General features: G+C 45.0%; 1 protein-coding gene across 6 annotated transcripts in view; it reads left to right on the top strand.

The window, feature by feature from the left end:
• Positions 1–1,128: 1,128 nt before the first annotated feature.
• The window catches only part of ZEB2 (zinc finger E-box binding homeobox 2), a 133,685-nt gene continuing 116,966 nt past the window's right edge, over positions 1,129–17,847 (top strand). Inside the window, exons 1-3 of one of the 6 annotated variants that reach the window (XM_027055839.2) lie at positions 1,129–1,576; positions 3,096–3,248; positions 4,144–4,285. In XM_027055839.2, the coding sequence (XP_026911640.1) occupies positions 4,213–4,285 (73 nt within the window). In that variant the 5' untranslated portion in view covers positions 1,129–1,576; positions 3,096–3,248; positions 4,144–4,212. The other 5 variants (XM_053215014.1, XM_027055838.2, XM_053215016.1 and 2 more) reach the window with 5 other exon arrangements.

Below are 17,847 nucleotides of genomic sequence, written 5' to 3'. Positions count from 1 at the left end.
GAGATTTCTTCCTTTTCCGATAAATGCCTGTGCTCAGCATCCTCAAATTTGGCTGTCTTTATTTACTTCTATATTAGTTCCAATTACGTGCAGTGTAAACCAGCTTTTTGATTAACAAAACAGCAGAGCATTGGTTAAGAACACTTAAACTTCAAAAAAAATTCCCCTGGGAAGTGGGCTCTGAATCGGTTAATAATGTGCAGTACTTGCTAAATTGCTGACTTCCAGATGTGGAAAATATCTTTCTTGTTTAGGACCTATGTAACCTGATTGGATTACGACAGAAGCGTCACGTTGGAAGCTTTTGAGTGATTATTTAATTAACCATACAGTAGAAAGCTGTATTCTCCAGGAAATCCCTTCCATATTTACATAACCAATCCCTTCAGAGCAAAGGTGGAGTCTTTTCTTTTTAATTTTACTTTAATTGCAATATCAGAAAAATATATACTCCAAAACTTAGACCCCATGCCGTTTAATATCATACTCTTCCTTCCCTGCTAAGTCCCTCTATGGCCTTTCTCCTTTTCCTCCTACACATACTCCCTCACTTTGTAGTGAGGTCTCCGTGAGATGTAGAGAGATTCAGAGATCAGTCAACCCAGCGCTCTATGTTAATTTACTTAGAGACCCTTTTTAAAAATGCCAAACTACTTTTTACCATTGAGATCCAATCCAGAAATTCATCATACACACACCCCAGCACACACACCCTAAGATGTAGTTCACATGCAGCATTTTTTTTCTGGCTCTGCCATCCAAAAAGAAAAAAAAAATAAAATAAAAGAAGAAAAAGGGCAAAGAATTTAGTTCCAGAAGACGTGCTGAGAAATCCACACAACTTAATGTGCATCTCAAGTCTGGCCATTAGAAATATCTGTATAAGAAGAGGCGATCTGGATTAAGGACCCGGGATCTTTCCCTTTAACTTTCGCCCCTTAGAGTTCTCCAGTTCTGTGAATGGTGTGCACCGTTTTCCGCCCTGTACTCTGTAGGATTTAGTGATGAGGATAATGATGCCAAAGGCTTGACGGGGGGGGGGGGGGGGGGGGGGCGTGGAGAAGAGAGGGAGGGAGGGAGGGAGGGAGGCGAGAGGGAGGGAGAGAGGAAGGGAGGGAGGTGGAATTTCATTTCTTCCACTAAAGCGTTTGCGGAGACTTCAAGGTATAATCTATCCCAGATCCTTTCCCAGAGAGAAACTTGGCGATCACGTTTTCACATGATGCTCACGCTCAGGGCGCTTCAATTATCCCTCCCCACAAAGATAGGTGGCGCGTGTTTCAGGGTCTCTCCTCTCTCTCCTACAGAAAAGAAAAAGAAAAAAATGTCATTAGAAGAGGCGTAACACGTCAGTCCGTCCCCAGGTTTGTGTTTCCTGGAGTGGCCGAAAGAGATCAGTTCTAACCTGCTCCGCAGGAATAACGGTCCTGCCTCCCGACACTCTTGGCGAGGTTTTGTACAGTTTGCTCCGGGAGCTGTTTCTTCGCTTCCACCTTTTTCTCCCCCACACTTCGCGGCTTCTTCATGCTTTTTCTTCTCACCATTTCTGGCCAAAACTACAAACAAGACTTCGCAGGTAGGTTTTTTTCCCCTTTTCTCTCTTTTTATTCCCTTTTGGTATGGTCATCCCCCACCCTCCTTTTATGATTTTTCTCCTTTTAAGTGGGGATGTGAGTCTGAAGTGAGAAGGAGTGTCTGTGGGCAGGAATTTCAGGTGGGTTTAGCTCCTTTATGGCAAGCTTTTCCCAAGAGTGACTTCTTTGATTTCTCTGGCTCTCCGGCACTCTCTCTTTCCTTTTCTCTTCTTTTTTCCTCCCCCAAATAATTTGCCCTGTACCTGTCCATTCAGGTAACCAAAGGTGCCTTTTGCTACCCAGCCTAGGAAAAGTTTTATTGAGAACTATATGGTGGAATGAAAACTCTTCAAGGGGAGAGATTCTGCTCTATTTTTGCATCTAGTGCCAATTCATTGTATTCAGCAATTAAAACTTGGCAAATACCTGTGAATAATTACAAAACTTGATCGATACAAACCTACCAAATTCAGGGGCAAGTCTTTCTCTTAGATATGGCAGGGCATCCTCTCCCACCCGAGAAGGCTGTTTTCTAAGCAGAAAGTTGCCTGTTTTTGTCTGCTTAGCGAGTTTCATTTCTTTATTTTATTCTTTGTGTGTGTATGTATGTGAAGTAACACCTCACTTCTGTGATGATAAATAAAGAAGTGAAAGTCCTCATGGAACTCGAGTCGTTTACCAAAGTGTGTGTGTGTTGGGGGGGGGGGGGTCACTACAGCTGGGAAGAAAGCTGCTGTCAGGATATCAGAGTTTTAAAATTAAGGATAACTTTTGAAATTGTATTTTAAATGGCAAAGTAATATAGACATGGATTTAGCAGGAGACACATGCACACACATATCCCATTCCATACTTTGGCACTGAAAAGTCGAGAGAGATAACAGAAGTTCCCAGGAACAGTGATGAGCCCGGCTAACATGAATGTGTTTATCTCCCACCTACTTATGTATTTTACATGCTCCCCCTATAATGATGAAGGCAAGATTACTAACTCCAGAGTTAGAAATAACAGGCAAAGATAAAGTTTACAGCACAAATGCCCTCTCTCTCTCTCTCTCTCTCTCACACACACACACACACACATACACACACGCTCATAAAACTAGCAGCTTACTTTATTAAACATGTATTTATATGCAATCGTGTGTAAGTCTCAGCATGAATGCAGACAGGCCAGCTGTTTCATCCCAGACACTTGTGTGACCGTTCCCTTATTTCAGGATTTTCCCCAACCATTTAATATCAATAGAACGCCAAGAAATGACAAAACGTGTCAAACATAAAAGTCACTCCCTATGCCTAGGTTGAATTCAAGGTGCTTTCTAAATCATCCACTTCCCCTTCTCTCTGCCCCCCTCCCCTCTCAGCGAATGTCTGGAAACTGATACTCACTTTCCAGGTTTTCTGCAAAGCTTCTAGCACAGGAGACAATAGGTGCGGGGCGTGGGGACGGAGTGTGCTCGGCAGAGAAAGGGTTAATGGCCCTTGTGTTACAGTTTGCATCTGTTACATCTTTTATAGCCCCTGTTTAAACTAATCCTCGAGGCACAGCATCTTCCCAACCTCCACCGAGTTTTCGGGATTCTCCTCCTCTCCTGCCTGCCTCCGAGGTTCCCCTTCTCCAAGTTTTGACAGTTTCAGCTGAAAAAATGCAGCGCCTCTCTCGATTTTTAGGTACAAAAGTTTCGAAGCCAGAAAGGATACGATCATTTAGTAGAGCTTAAAAGTATTGCCGTAGCGGTTGGACTTTCTCTTTCCTTTCTTGAGGGGATTAAAAAAAAATTCTACTGGAACTATTTAAGGGAACCAGTGTGGGGGAGCATGTGTGTGAATGAGGTGGGGGGAAAAATACTTAAGTAAATATTGTCAAAGTGGCGGGGGGGGGACGGGGGGGGGTGGGAAGCGACGGTGTCCAAAGAGGCTTATAATTATACTTCTTATTTCGGCGTGAAACGGGAAATCTTAATTTGGGGGCGGGGGACTGGGGGGAGGCAGAGACAGTGCCTCGATAAACTCCAAAAGGGGAGGGGAGGGGGCGCGGGGCGAGTGGGCTTCCTATAATTACTATTATCAATTTGCCCGAGTGTGCTTCATCCGGGGGCTGCTTCGCGTTGTTTGTTTGTTTGTTTCCTCTGGGGAATAGGGTTGTGGGGGGTGGGGGGGGTGAGACAAGATGAGAGCGAAAGAAAGCCTCGCCTCACCCCAAGTTCCCGAGCCGGGCTGAGGACTTTTCCGAGGAAAGGGTCCGCCTAGCCCTGAGTCAAGCAGCCTTACTGTACCGCCGTGTGCATTCCCTCATACGGTCAGGAGTTATGACTCATTTTGAAGATGTAATTCTTGTCTCTCTGATCCCCTCGCGGGTGCAACACAGCAAACAGTAACAAACACAAAGCGCCTCGGGGCCAAGGCTGGGGGTGGGGGGCGGGGAGGGGGCCGCCGAAGTTTCGCTTTGGCGTTGGGGGGCGCGGATGGGTGCTCGCCGGGGCCCTGGCCCGGCTCCCCTGGGCGGCCCGCGCGCGTTTCAATGGGCGCGGGCGATGCCCACATTGTCGCTGTGTTTGGTTGCTAGATCGAGCCTGCGTGCTGCCGAAGCAGGGCGCCGAGTCCATGCGAACTGCCATCTGATCCGCTCTTATCAATGAAGCAGCCGATCATGGCGGATGGCCCCCGGTGCAAGAGGCGCAAACAAGCCAATCCCAGGAGGAAAAACGGTAAGAAGCGGCCCGAACCAAACTTTTCCGGGCCACTCCGCGGCTGGAGACCCGGGGAGAAGGCGGGGGAAAGGGAAAGGGAGCCGAGGCGGCGGCGGCGGCGGCGCCCGGGGCTCGCGGGCGAGCCTCTCTCCGTGGCCGGCGCCGCAGCCCGGCGCGCGCGGCGACTGGACCCGGGGAGTTGGGGAAGTGCCGGGCAAAGTGAGCGCGGGGCGCCGGGGGGCTCCGAGCCCCGGGGTCCGGCGGGGGCCCCGCGCCCCCACCCCCGCCGCCCCCTCGTGCCCCCGCCTCCGCCCTCCCTTTGCCTCCGCCTCTCGCTCCGCTGGCGCCCGGTCCGCCGGGTCCCCTGGCCGGGCTGCGGGAGCGTCCGGCGAGGGCAGGGCGGGGGCCCGGGCGCCAGGTCGTGCAGGATCCCGGGGCGGGGGGCGGGGGTGGCGGAGGAACTGCGAGGGCGGGAGAGGGGGCCTGGGGCTGCGCCTCCGCGAGGCTTAAAGTTTCTTGCCGGAGTGTCGCGGCCGCCTCTCCGTACGCCAAGTAACGGTCCGCGGGCAGCGGGGCCCGGCCGGGCGCGCCCCGACCTCGGGTGGGAGGGACCCGGCCGGCCCTGCGCGGGGTCCGGCGGGGTCGGCGCGGGCTCGGGGGTGGGTGGTTCCTCTCCAGCGGGCTCTGGCCCCACGCCGGGGACTGGCGGAGTCGCGGAGAGCAGGGAGACTTTTCTGGGCAGTTTTCTACATGGTCAGGAGGAGCCCGTTATCCAAGCTGAGTCAGGAAGGAGGAAGGAGATGGGGGTGCGAGAGGGACACACCGACCAGAGGTGGGAGATTAAAGGGGTGGCTGTTAATAAAGTCCGTCTTGGAGAAAGGCAAAGAAGGGATGAAGAGAAGGGGGAGAGAGAGAGAGAGAGAGAGAGAGAGATCGACCCCCTAGGTATTACCCCCGAACAAAATCGTGGGAATAAAAGAGAAAAGTGATTGGCAAGAGCGCAGAAGGCGCCTGGGGGAGGGGAGAGAGCTGGGGACCGGAGAGGGTGCCCGGGGTAGCTGACAGAGGATACTGAGTTTGAAAAGAAAAAAACCAACCCCCCAAAACAAACAAGCGAACTAGCGCCAGCTCAGACTGGGAAAGGAAACTTCTCGCTCCCTTCGATCTCAGCTTTATCACCCGGCGCGGGGCCGCGCTGACGCTCCGGAGCCGGACGTGGGGACGCGGCGCCAGCCCGGCCTCCGGCCTCCCGCAAACGCAGCCCGCACCTCTCGTGGACTGCCCGGCCCACTTGGAGCAACTTTCCTCTAGAGAGGACAATTGTGCGCGCCCCCGGCCTGCCCCGGAGCTGCGCGGCGCAGGGAGGGGGCGGCCGGGGGCGCAGTGTGGGGTGCTGGAGGGAGAGAAAACACAAAGACGAGAGAATTTTGATTAGAGACAAATGATGCTTCTCTCTCTGTCTCTGCCTCTCTAGGGTGTGTGTGTGTGTGTGTGTGTGTGTGTGTGTGTGTGTGTATCTTTTGCTTGTTGTGGTGGAGGTGTCGAGCCATATGGGGGAGTGATAGAGGAATTTTAGTTAGAAACTGTTCGTTACGTTATCCTGCCTTTTCCCTTTGTGCTGCCTTTGATCTATTTGCTTGGCTTAGTATTACAAAAAAAAAAAAAAAAAACAAGTACAATAATATATTCTGAGCTGCTTCCCCAAGATCCAGTTCAGGCTGCCTCTTTTTAAGTCAGTCTCTCCTCTCCCTCTCCCTCTCCCTCTCCCTCTCCCTCTCCCTCTCTCTCTCTGTCTCTGTCTCTGTCTCTCTTAATTTAATTTTTTTCTTCATTCTAGTATCTGGCATTATTTAAGGTGGTCCTTACACAGGAGACCTCCCCTTCCCCATCTCTGGGTAATTTAGTAGACACTAAAATTATACCTAATGTCCCCCTCTCCTCTCTTGTGTTTCCTCTGTTCCTTTTATTAAATGTTGGTTATTGATTTTCTAAAATCAATGTCTGTTGTGGGGCTTTTTTCCCCCTCTTACAAGTATCTAAAGCACGGTGCTGATCAACTGGATAACAAAAGCTTTGTGTCAAGGAGGCTTTTTTTTCTTATGTTAAACAGTCATTTTTTTTTTTTTTTTCTGAGAGAAAAGAGAATGAGATATAAAGCAAGGTTCCCAGAAGTGTTCTTTTGCAGAAGAGACTATTTAGAATGTTTGTTTCTGCTTTCCTGCCTCCTCCCACCCCCTTCGGGATTTTGCCACCGATGACCAGCCTGGCCCCGGCAGTGAGGTCAGGCCAGAGCCCAGGTCTGGGGAAACAGAAGGCTCCAGGCTTCCTGGGAACCCTGAGGGGTGGGGGTTGGCAGAGAGGAAGGCCTGCTGGGGGCTTCGCAGGTGAAACAGAGTGCCAGGGAGGTGCCCAGCTGTGGACACTGCAACCATATCCCCTCCGCCCAGCTAGTAACTTGGGAGAAGCCTCAACACTCCGAAATGGAAAGTTGAATTGCAAATTTTGAGGCATTTATCTCAGACCTTGCGTACTTACCAGCAAGCCTTCCATTGCTTACAGCTTCTCTAACTTTTACTACCTGTCTCTTTTTCCAAATAATCTGTGTAAAACATGCTGTGAATTAGTTACTTGTCAGTGTTTTTCCTTGGGTTTAATCTGACTGAGCAAAATGCCCTGGTTTAGAGAAGCAGGTAGAAGAGTTTTCTTTCCCCGTTTTCATTTTCTTTCTCATCAAGCACATATCCAATGCCTTTCCCTTTGGGAATTGCCAGGATTTATCTGAACTGAGTGGATTTTTCTTCTTTCCTGGATTCATGGAAAAGATGTCACTTTTGAGCTTGTGTCTTTGCTGATAACACTAAATATGATGATGCTTATCAAAATCATATAGAAATTCCTGGAAAGGAATAATGGCAATACTAATCACAGAAGTAAGAAGCTGCAAGGAAAAAAAAAAAGATGGTCATCCAGGAAACTAGAATGACACTTTATATAATTTTAATGAAGTCAACAATGTATATATAGACGGAGGCGACAAGAAGAAAAAACATGTAAAGCAATTGTGTGTGTGTGTGTGTGTGTGTGTGTGTGTGTGTGTGTGTGTGTGTTTGAAAGGCTGGTCAAGAACGTGAGTTAGAAGACGATGCTGTACACAATTATTAAAAAGCAAAGGAGAAGGAGGCAGTTTGAGGGTAATAAATGTGCAAAGAGAGAAACAAGAATCTAAAATCCAGCCTTCAAGATTCTCAGGCCAGCAAGATGCTTGGCAAAGACAGTGCCAGGGCCAAATTAATCCATAGCTGACAGTCTCCTTTCCCCCACATGGAAAGGATGAAATCTCTTCCCAGAAAATAAGATGTGCAGGAGGAAAGGGGGAGAGGGGTGAGGGGAAGGAGGCAAAAAGCAAGTTGCCGGCAGACAAGAATGTGTGTCAGTTTCAAGAAAGTTCAGTCAGATGATCTTCAGTCGCCTGACTCACTCTGTAACACTTTCACTGAAGCTGGAGAGGAGGGGGGAAACCCAGCCCCCCTTTTCCATCCCCCTGATTATACCCCACTATCTCCACACAGCCTTGGAGACAGAAATGAGCACTTGGAGCGGGAGATGCCCGGCTGTTGCCTACCACTGGCGCGGCCGGGGTTGTAACTTGCAAAGTTTGTTGCTTTAGCCCCTGATTGGGGCTTCGGCTCCTGGGGATGCTCCGGCTTCCCTCCTGCCTCCTGAGGAGCCTGGAAGATGGGCCAGCCTCCCCAGCCCACTGCCTTCCAGCATCAGCCTCTGAGAAATCGCACATACACATGCAGGTTGTGACAAAGATCAAATCTGGAAACTACTTGCTTCAGAGAAGGGAGTGAAGCCGTCTTTTAAATGAAAACTGAATTAGGAGTGGAGGGGGAAAGGAAATGGAAGAAAGAAGTAAAGAAAGAAAAGTTAAATTTGATTTGTCTTCAAACTTTCAGTTAAAGGGTTGGGGATTGTGTGGGGGAGCGGGGGAGATATTTGCAAATGCCTCTGGTCTCTGATTTCCAGTGGTAAAGACGAGGGATAAAGTTGGATGTTTTCAGGGCTTTGGACCCTAGGGGAGAAGCAATCAGATGAGCAGAAATGATTATCCTTTTTTAAGATAAGCCCTCTCTCCTTACCACTTCCTTAAAGGGAGTGGAGGCGCTGGTGGTGATGCTTAGAGGCAGCGGAGGACGGAGAAGTTGCTTCCGTTTCAGAGATGCTTAAGTAAAAAGGGAAAGAAATGCATGGAGCCCCTTCTCAAGGATGTGGCTCCTGTCTGTCCTCTCCGAGAGGTGAAGTTGGGCTGGGGCTGCCTGGAGTCAGAGCCCCTTAGTACACACTGAGGCAGGGAAGTTTCCCTCGGATTACAATCGCTTCAAACTTGGCTATCTTTGCAAGTGGGGAAATCTTTTGCAAGTAGCCTGCTTCACAGGGTTGATGAGTTTATAGGGAGACTGGTTTTGCTGATTCTCAAAGCACTCAAAGGCAGTTGGTGTGGCAGGTACCAGTACTGAGGGCACTCCAAAGATAGCTATCTCCATCCTTTTCTCTCTGTGGAGATCTCCATGCAAGTTTCATCATGCTGCACACACACAAGACTGGGGGCTATGTATCTAGACTGATCTATTTGTTTTATTTCGGTTTGGGAAAACTAAGTCCACTGGGGCAGAAACATGCCTGCTTTCGTAGCAGAGCCACTAGCCTGCTGGCACCCACAGTGGGACGCTCCACCAGGGGTAAGGGCGGGCTAAGGATTTTAAACTTTACATTGTTCTTCTGTTGCCAAATAAAAATAAATTCATGTCTTCAAGCATTTATTTCCGAATATGATTTGAATAAAGCCAAGATTAAAGTTCCCTGCCAAACTGCTATGTCACATGTATGCGATGCTTCCCTCCTTGGTGGCTTAATTTGCTCAAAGTAAAGAAAATTCCAAGAGGTTCTTGAAGCCCCTAATGCCGTGTTAAGGATATTTCCTTGGGAAAATGTATGTCTACCCTGAAGGTAGGGAAGGACGGTGTGGCCAGCTCTCTAGCAGTGCCGCGTTTATTCTAAGATGTGGGAGATTCTTTTCCCTACAACAGTTTTTGTCATCTGCATTCTTCCAAGGCTTTTAAGGTGCATTTTCTTCTGTGTGAAAGGGAACTCTTTGTCCTTTTCCTCTCCAGCACCGTGGCTTCCCAAGGTAGACACTATTTTGTGCCTGTCACAGAGAGAGGGAGTGCAGGTTTGCAATGCTCACAGACAATTGATTGTCTGCCCTAATGTGTTTCATTTACATGTTTATAACGTCAATGGTGCTGGGGTGTCCACTGTACCATTCATTCCCGCATTCCCACAAGGGGGCAATTGTCTGAATGGCCAAGTCAGACACCTTTTTGATTGCTCTTTGGTTGTCTTTTTAGAGCAAAGAAATAAAGGAGGAAAATCTGTGATGCAGAAACACTAGTTGAAAATATACAGAATTAAATGTCACCACAAAAGCAGATGTTAACATAAGCTCAAATATGCTTTTTCGCCAAGATGTGAAGGTTGAAAAAAATAATTCAGAGCAGAGGGAAGGATGATTTAAAACCAATAAATATAGTCCTCTTCCCCCCTCCCAATTTCTTTTCTTTCTTTAGCAGTCGGAAGATGAAATGTGATTTTCCTTTTCATTTTTAAGCCTTGAAACATCTAGGCACCTCCCCATTATTTGTATGTTTGCTGTGATTTGTGAATTTTGTGTATATTTACATAGCTCTGTTTATACCAACAGCGTCAGCTTACCACTTGGAAAACCTATTGAATGACTATTTGGGCTGTGGGGAGTGTAAACTTTTAAAAAGTAAGATCCAAGTATTTCATCAAGCATTTTTTAAAAAGGAAAGCAGTAATAATCAGAAGACTCTATGGAAGTCTTTGCCTTAATAGCTATGTGCCAAATACTTTTATCTTGGGTGACAGTCCTGTCAGAGTGAAAACTCTCAGGAAAAGTGTAACTAGTAGTTACAAAGTAAATAAAGAATTTCGTTTTAAGGTGTTCTGTATTGTTTTTATACTGTGTGTGTGTGTGTGTGTGTGTGTGTGTGTGTGTGTGTTGTCTTGTGTTTCCTCTGAGAAAAGTGAGAGGAAAAGCCATCCATGTGTGTGTTTTTGGCTTTTCTCTTCATTCAGTTCTCCCCTACATATTATGCATATATGTATCACACATGAATACATCTGCTTAAAAAAGGAAAGATTTCACAGTTCAGATGGTGCCTTGCTGGTTCATTAAGGTAATACAGTTATTAGAAGTTGGTCTGATTTCGCGTGTGGTCCATAAGGAGAGAAAATACTAACTCTTGTGTCATCTGGTAGGAGGTAAATAGGGTGGGGAAACTTTAATAATTTTGTAGTAAATTAGGGAGAAAAAATCGCTAGTCTGTGAAAAGATTTTTGCCTCTCCGGGAAGACACGCACAGTAGCTGCACCGTTAGCTGAACCCCTGACACGGCGGTCTTTTGAATGCCTTAGGTATGATTTCACTTTCGCTCACATCAATGCTGACCTGAATGCCTTTCATATCTGATCCGCTGTGTCTCTCCCAGTAAACATCCCCTGAGGGGAGAACAAAGAAAGGAGCTCTTCTTCTTCTTAATCACAATTCAGCCCTTTCACCGCCGGCAGGCTCCATTTGCATTCTGCCACAGAAAGCCAAGATGAAAAGAAAGAGAGAGAGAGAGAAAGAGAGAGGAGAGAGAAGAGGAGAGAGGCCGAGGGTAGTAGCTGAGTAAAATAACTTAGGTGTTTGTGGCTGTTTGTTGGGCTTTCCCTGGTTACCAGCCTTATATAGTTGATGCTTGACCAGGCCTTGTCCCTCCTGACAGGCATATAGTGTTACAAGATGGCATGTCTGTACTATTCATGGCCACCCGCTCAACACTTGAGGTAAAAAGTGTCAGAGAGGGATCAAATTCTCCCTCAGAAGCCTGTTAGACTTGGGGTCAGGTGTGTGGACTTCCCATCTTGAGTGCTGCCTACTATTTGGCTTTACTTATTGTTTACCATCAGACCAGGGAGGTAAGGGCACTGGGGGGGGGGGGGGGGGGGCGCAGCTGGAGGCTGCTCTGGAGGAGAGAAGGGATAAAGTCTCCCAAGGCCCTGCTCTGGTTTCAGGGATGGGTGTCTGGCCCAGAGAAAAAGGGAGAAGTACTTACACCCAGCCTGAACACGCTGATAAATCTTCAGGAAAACTGGAAAAGACTTTCCCATTTTTTCCCCTGACTTTTTATGATAATTCATATTTTCAAATGAAAGGGGAAAAAAGCCAAGAAAGAAACTCTCAAATGAGCCAAAAAGGAAAAAAAAAAAATTCTCTGAAAAGAATTTTAGGGGGAAAAGTTGTTCTATTTTAAAAAGCTTTGAGGGCTGTAAAGTGCCACGTTTTTCACACCTTCTTCATACTTTTTTTTCAGATTTTTTTAGTATGTTTAACATTTGTGAGATGACAGCCTTTTTGTATCTCAAACTGGATGCTTCAAGATTTGTAGGGAGGGGTTGGTGGTATTCACGTTCTCCTGAGAGAGAAAGTTTATGCCTCAAGGGCTCCTTCTTACTGGGAACTGTTTAAACCCTTGCAGGCGGACCTGTCAGGTTTTACTGTGTTATTTGCCTCCATTTTCAACATGCAAAAGTAACATGCAGTTAATGGTATCGGAACGAGACCACAGCAAGAGCAGAAAGCTCTCGTGACAACTTTTCAGCTACATTATCTTGCTTCTAAACTGTCTTGTCTTTTTTTTTTTCCTTTCTGAAACCAGTTTTAGATACCAACAGTTTTTCAACAGATAGATTAAGTACATAATGCGCGTGCGCGCACGCGCACACGCGCACACACGCAAGTTTAGGAGTGCAATCGCTTCGAGTGAATAATTAGGAATGGGGGCTGTTCTGATAGCCATGGTGCGGATTTCACTTATAAGAGCAAAACTAGCAGAGATATTAGAAGTTGTACATGAGCATGTGACAGAGATTCCTGATTTTTTTTTCTTTTTCCCAGAAGATTTACAGAATTTACAAAAAGAGATTATCCCTACACCTTCCACCCCTCCTATCCACCCCCATGACCCAAGCAATGAAGGATTTAGGCAGATTTACTTCAGTAAACACCTTTGGACACTTGGGGGGAAAGTGGGAGTCTGTTTGCAAAAGGAGGCTTTTGTTAAGTGAGGTACCGGGATAATGCTTTACCAGGCAGCTGTGATATTAACCTACCCAGCAATGCGGGAACACTCCTTAACTCTTTGAGTGCCTGGCCCTTTGCACTCAGCAGATAAAATCCTGGCTCTCCAAAGACGCTCAGAATTCTGGTTCTAGCAGTTTAATATTCAGACAAGTCTTGTAGACATGAAAACTGTTCAAGCTTTTAAAACAATGTGGTTTAATTAGATGAGGTGGACTTACATTGCTCATAAGCCCTCCAAATGGTGGTTTATAATTGGCAAGAAAAAAAAAGGAATCAAGGCAGCACATTAAAAATTCCAGGAAATATCTTTAGAAAAGCTATTTTCATTTCCAGCTTTTAAAATATTAGACTATGGTAGCTAGAGGGAATGAAGCAGCTGGGGCCTCTCTCCTTACTATAAAAGACACCAGAAGTTTGTGATGAAGAAAGGGGCTTCAGCTCAAAAAAGCTGTAAGAGGCCAGTTGGGACAGTGACACTATCGCAGCCCTCGCATCTTTTCTAGGGGGAAGTGTTGCCTATCTTTCGGAGCTCGGAAGGTCATGTGAACCTCAGAGTCAGGGCCTCAGGCCGACTGTTACCAACGTGAGACTTGCCAAAGCAAGCAGAGAGGCATTTATAAGAGGAAGGAGTTAATGGTTATTTTTTGCTGGGCACAAGAATAACTTTACAGGTGTTGCATTTGGGCTTAAATAAGATTGCCTTATTTAGTTTCGAAAAAGAGTGTAGGTGTCAACGTTCAAGCAGCCACAAATGTGTGAGAAAGTAAAGGGTATGAGACATGACAGGATTAAAGGTGTTTGCTATGTTGTTACACCGTGTGTCAGGCTGCAAGCTCCCTTTGTCACAGCCTCCTGGTGATTTGACAGCGCAGATCTACTTCCCTTCTAGGTGAGACAGCATTTTTTAACTGGAGTTATAAATATGGTACACCCTTCGAGTTGCACCCTGCCTCCCAGATCCACGAATCCTATTTGAAAGCATCTTGCCCTGAGACACAATGAACAAATGCTGTATACAGGGGGCTGTGTGCTCGGGGGCCCGGGCATAGCCAGCATCACAGTAGCTGGCATTGACTGTTGTTTGGCAAGAAGGTCCTTTGCCAAATCATCCAATAATTAAGTTTTATGTTATTTGTATGAACGACCAAGCATGCAGTATTCCTTTTCAAATCAAAGGGAGGCTTAAAATTACTTTTTGAACACTTTCAGACCATGGTCAGGTCACAGTTTGGGGGCTGAATTAAAATGATCTCATTCATGATCTAATTGAGGTTGGCAAAACCTTAACAGTAGCAGGAGTACATAAATATAAATCAAAGACCAAAATTTAGCAAATCATATCATTTGCTAGAAATCTGCTCATGAATTATTCCCCGATTGCCAACCCAGAAGTTAAACTTTGTCTCCCCTCAGCAACAGTAACTGTGCGTGTTTTGTCAGACTCCTGACAGGAAAGTTAGAGGAGCTGAAGAGAGAAGGAAGATGGTCAGTGTCTCATCTGATATTGTGTGTTTGTGACCCAGGAACATTTGAGAGCTAATAAAGCCCAGTGCATTACAGTGGACGCTGGAGTCTTGGTTAGAAATTAATATGGGCTCTTCTGAAAACCAGACTTTGGAAGAGCAAGCATCGGGGACACGTAAGGGATGTAAGGGGAACAAATATTTCGAGAAGGATCCGAACTTTGCTTTCATTTTTCAGTGGAGGAATGCAATCGTCATAATGATTTATGATTTTTTTTTTTTACAAACTTAGTTCTGTTAGTAAGCTGAGTTGAGGGGCTGAGATTTGAAGGAACTGTTAGAATGAAAAGACATTACTGAAGGGCTCGTGTGCACATTTAAGTTACCTTTCCTTTAAAAAAAAAAAAAAAAAAACCAAAACACTACTATAAAAGTAAGATCCCGGGTCACTTTTCCTGTAATCCATGGGCTTAAATGTCATGTTCTCTTGTATATAATCTGTTTTCAGTTATTCATCTTTCTGGGTTGCTGTGTGTTATTTCAACCTAAACCCACACACACTCTGCTTCAAACTGGAGGAGACCTAATTCTGAACTTGAAATTAAAATTTTAAATCCCACCTAAGTGAAGATATTTTTCCAAGCAAATGACAAACACAGTACTGGTCAGTTTAGCTAACTTTATTTATCACAACAGCAAATATATGAAGGTGTATTTTTAAGTCACAACAATAAGGTGGAAACATTTTTAAATGATCTCAGGTGATGGAGGTCAATGAGTACATTCTTTTGGGAACAGGTCATTGTCATTAATGATTTCCCATGACAAAAAGTCAAAACATACTCTACATTAAAAAAAAATGTAATGGATTCCCCTCTAATAGTTAGGTTGTTAATATGACAATATGGTGATTTTTGTTCTTTCTATAATTTCGTATTTCTTTTTATAATCAACTCTAGGAAAGAAAGGTACTCCCGACCAGGTGATAGACACTCCCTTCTATAAATCAGCAATCTAATAAATCAACAGAGGAAGATAGCATGCTATTTAAGATCTGAGATTTTTTCCTCTATCTTAAACAGAAGAGTAAATTTCAAGGAATTCAGTGCCCAAGTGACCTGCAATGTAATGTACAGGCTTCACTGTTGCTTAGTTTAAATTGTATCTATATTGTCTTATATATCTGAGTAACTGTAATCAAAGAAACTTTGCAATTTGCCTATTCTTGGAAGTACCTAAGTTTCTATTTTAGACACAAAGCACATCAATGGAAGTGTTTCACATCATGAGATTTCTCAGTTTTAAGAGGTGAGGTTTATATATAAAGAACTCAGTAAGCTGTGTTTTCATAATAAAGAGACCCATTAAAAGGGGAAAATCTCTAAACAAAATGGTTGTCCTCTAAAGATTTCCCATCACCTTTGCTCTGCTGATGGGAATTTGAAAACTACATACAGCCCATATGCACACATTCCACATGCACACACACAAATACACCCTCGAACCCCAACTCTGAGACTTTTCCTCTTTGACTACAATCATACAGCTTGTGAATGAAATATATTCATATGAAAATAGTAGAGGTGAAGAATTAACGTAGACTCCTGTTTGTTAAGACTTCTTTTAAGAAAGAAAAAGTGTTCCCTATGCCACATGATTCTTACAAAACTTACTTGCACCTATTAATCTAAACTTTAAGTGTATTATTTAGGATAAATTACAAGCTTCATGCTTTTAAACTGTTATCCCCCCCCCCCCATTTCCCTTCAATATTACCAACCTTAACATGGATTATGCTAACTTGATTGCAAATTATTATGGTTTTTAAAACGGCATTCAGGAGTCCGGAATAAAGATTGTATTTTAAAGTAGTGTTTATAATATTTAAAAGGAAAAAAAGAGGGGGCAGGAATTTAGCTATACTGAACACTTACAAATGTGTGGAGTTTTATACTTGTGCAGATAAAGTGTGAGGTAGCCTTACCCTGTGAAACCAAGACCACAAATGATATGTGTCAGTAGGTTCTTTGATAGGGCTTCTGGCCACAGTGTTTTTGTGCTGTCAAACTGCTGTGTTGAACAAACACCTCCTCTGGGACAAAGTGATAAATGCAGAGACAGGCTGGCTTCAACCAGTCTCAGCAACCTCCTCAACCACACCCCCCCCCCACAAACTCCCAGGTTCGTCTCCCCCTCCCACAATCCAGCCACCTCCCCCCCGCTTTGCCCCTCTACCTGAAACTGACATTTCTAGAGAGATGCCCAGGGTTTTTCAAGGTGTCAGTGGTGAGTAATTATTGAAACTTCCCAAATCTTGTGCATCAGGACTCTCAAACTACAGGCAAAGTCTTTCTGGCAGGCTTTATCTAGTCTTTTTTAAGTGGAACTGGACCGAGCTTCTAAACTTTTGCCAGCTTGAACTTTTTCCACCTTTGCTTAATCATTTGAAAACCACTTGCTTTCCTCTCGTCTTTCCCCCAGTCACTGGAGTTTTTATTTTCTGATGTCCAAGCAATTACGTTGTGCAACACAAAACAAAATTTTGCCTTAAAAAATCCAAACACTGTTCCCTCCTACTTTTCACTTTCCAGCATTCTTTTAGGGCTAACACTTCAAATGTATAGCCAATGGATTTTTTTCCTTCTCTCTCTTGGAGCCATTATTCTCTGACTAAAACCTGTTTACTGGTGCCTTTGTGTGTGCTTTTTTTTCTTCCCCTGACATTAAATGAATTTCCATCTTCTACTTCTGCAATCTCTAAGAAATAGATAAACCATTATATTTTTTCCTGGCTCGTATTTTAAAGCGGTGATCCTGACAGCAGGACGATTATTGCACTTTATGTTTTAGTGGATGTTTGCTGTTGCTAGTTACAGCAACACTTATCATAAGACAGCAAGAAAAGAGTAGTCCCTGGTAATTAAAGTAATGAAATATTCATTTACTCTACCTTTTCTGTAGTCTCACAAATTAGGCTGCTACATTTAATGCCTGCACTGCCTCTGTTTTTATTATAATGGCAGCTTTCGCATCTGCAATTAGGACTAATTCTGACAGTTACAATTTCTGAGGGATGGTAAACAGTGAACGAGATGTGCAGCAGAGGTATTACACGTGAAAAGCCCTTGTCTCTTTAACCTTGTTGTTTTTTTTCTCTCAGAGGTTACCTTTTCCCGATGGTGCAAAATCGACTTGACATAACTGTTCATCAGTTTCAGGGTTTTCCCTGGAGGTATTTGCATCAAATCAGCCCAGTCAAGCTTCAAGTTGAAATTGGCAGGCCAGAAACTGACAGGGTAGGGACTGGAAAAGAGACAGCTAAAGAACAGGCAGTAAACTGACAGTAGCAGAGTGAAAGACGGAGGGGGGGGGGGGGGCGGGCTCGAGAGCAAGAGCTTTTCAACTTTACTGTAAGGGAAATCTCAACTCCTGTACGCATCTCAGTAGCAGTGTCTCCTGGAGGAACTTGAAAGGTCGAGAGATTCAGAACACCTTCAGCTAATTCTTACCACTGGGGCTCAGCAGCCCTGCTCTGGGGGGCTCACTCTGATTGCATCTGATTGGATGCCTAAAGAGGAGTGGGCACACTTAATTAAACAGGAGCAAAGTTCTGAGGCACCTCCTCAGCACTTATTAAAGCTTGAAAGCCAAATCTCATGATCACTGTTATAGGACGAAAATAAGGCGGTTTGGTTTTTTTTTTTTTTTTTCTAATTGTTAACTTGTAGGAAAGTTAACAATCCTTCTCTATACCAGGTTTGTTTTCTCGGGTTTTTTACTTGGAAGCAGATTAAATGTTCACAGAGACCAGAGCTCAGGAGACTGTCAATTCAAAAGTTGGTGCATTTTTGTCAACAAAAACAGCCATGTAGCAAGAAATATATTTAAAGAGATACTCCTTTGAG

The sequence above is a fragment of the Acinonyx jubatus genome, chromosome C1, assembly GCF_027475565.1.
Source record: "Acinonyx jubatus isolate Ajub_Pintada_27869175 chromosome C1, VMU_Ajub_asm_v1.0, whole genome shotgun sequence".
Taxonomy (NCBI): domain Eukaryota; kingdom Metazoa; phylum Chordata; class Mammalia; order Carnivora; family Felidae; genus Acinonyx; species Acinonyx jubatus.
This window is presented reverse-complemented; position numbering and strand designations above follow the sequence as displayed.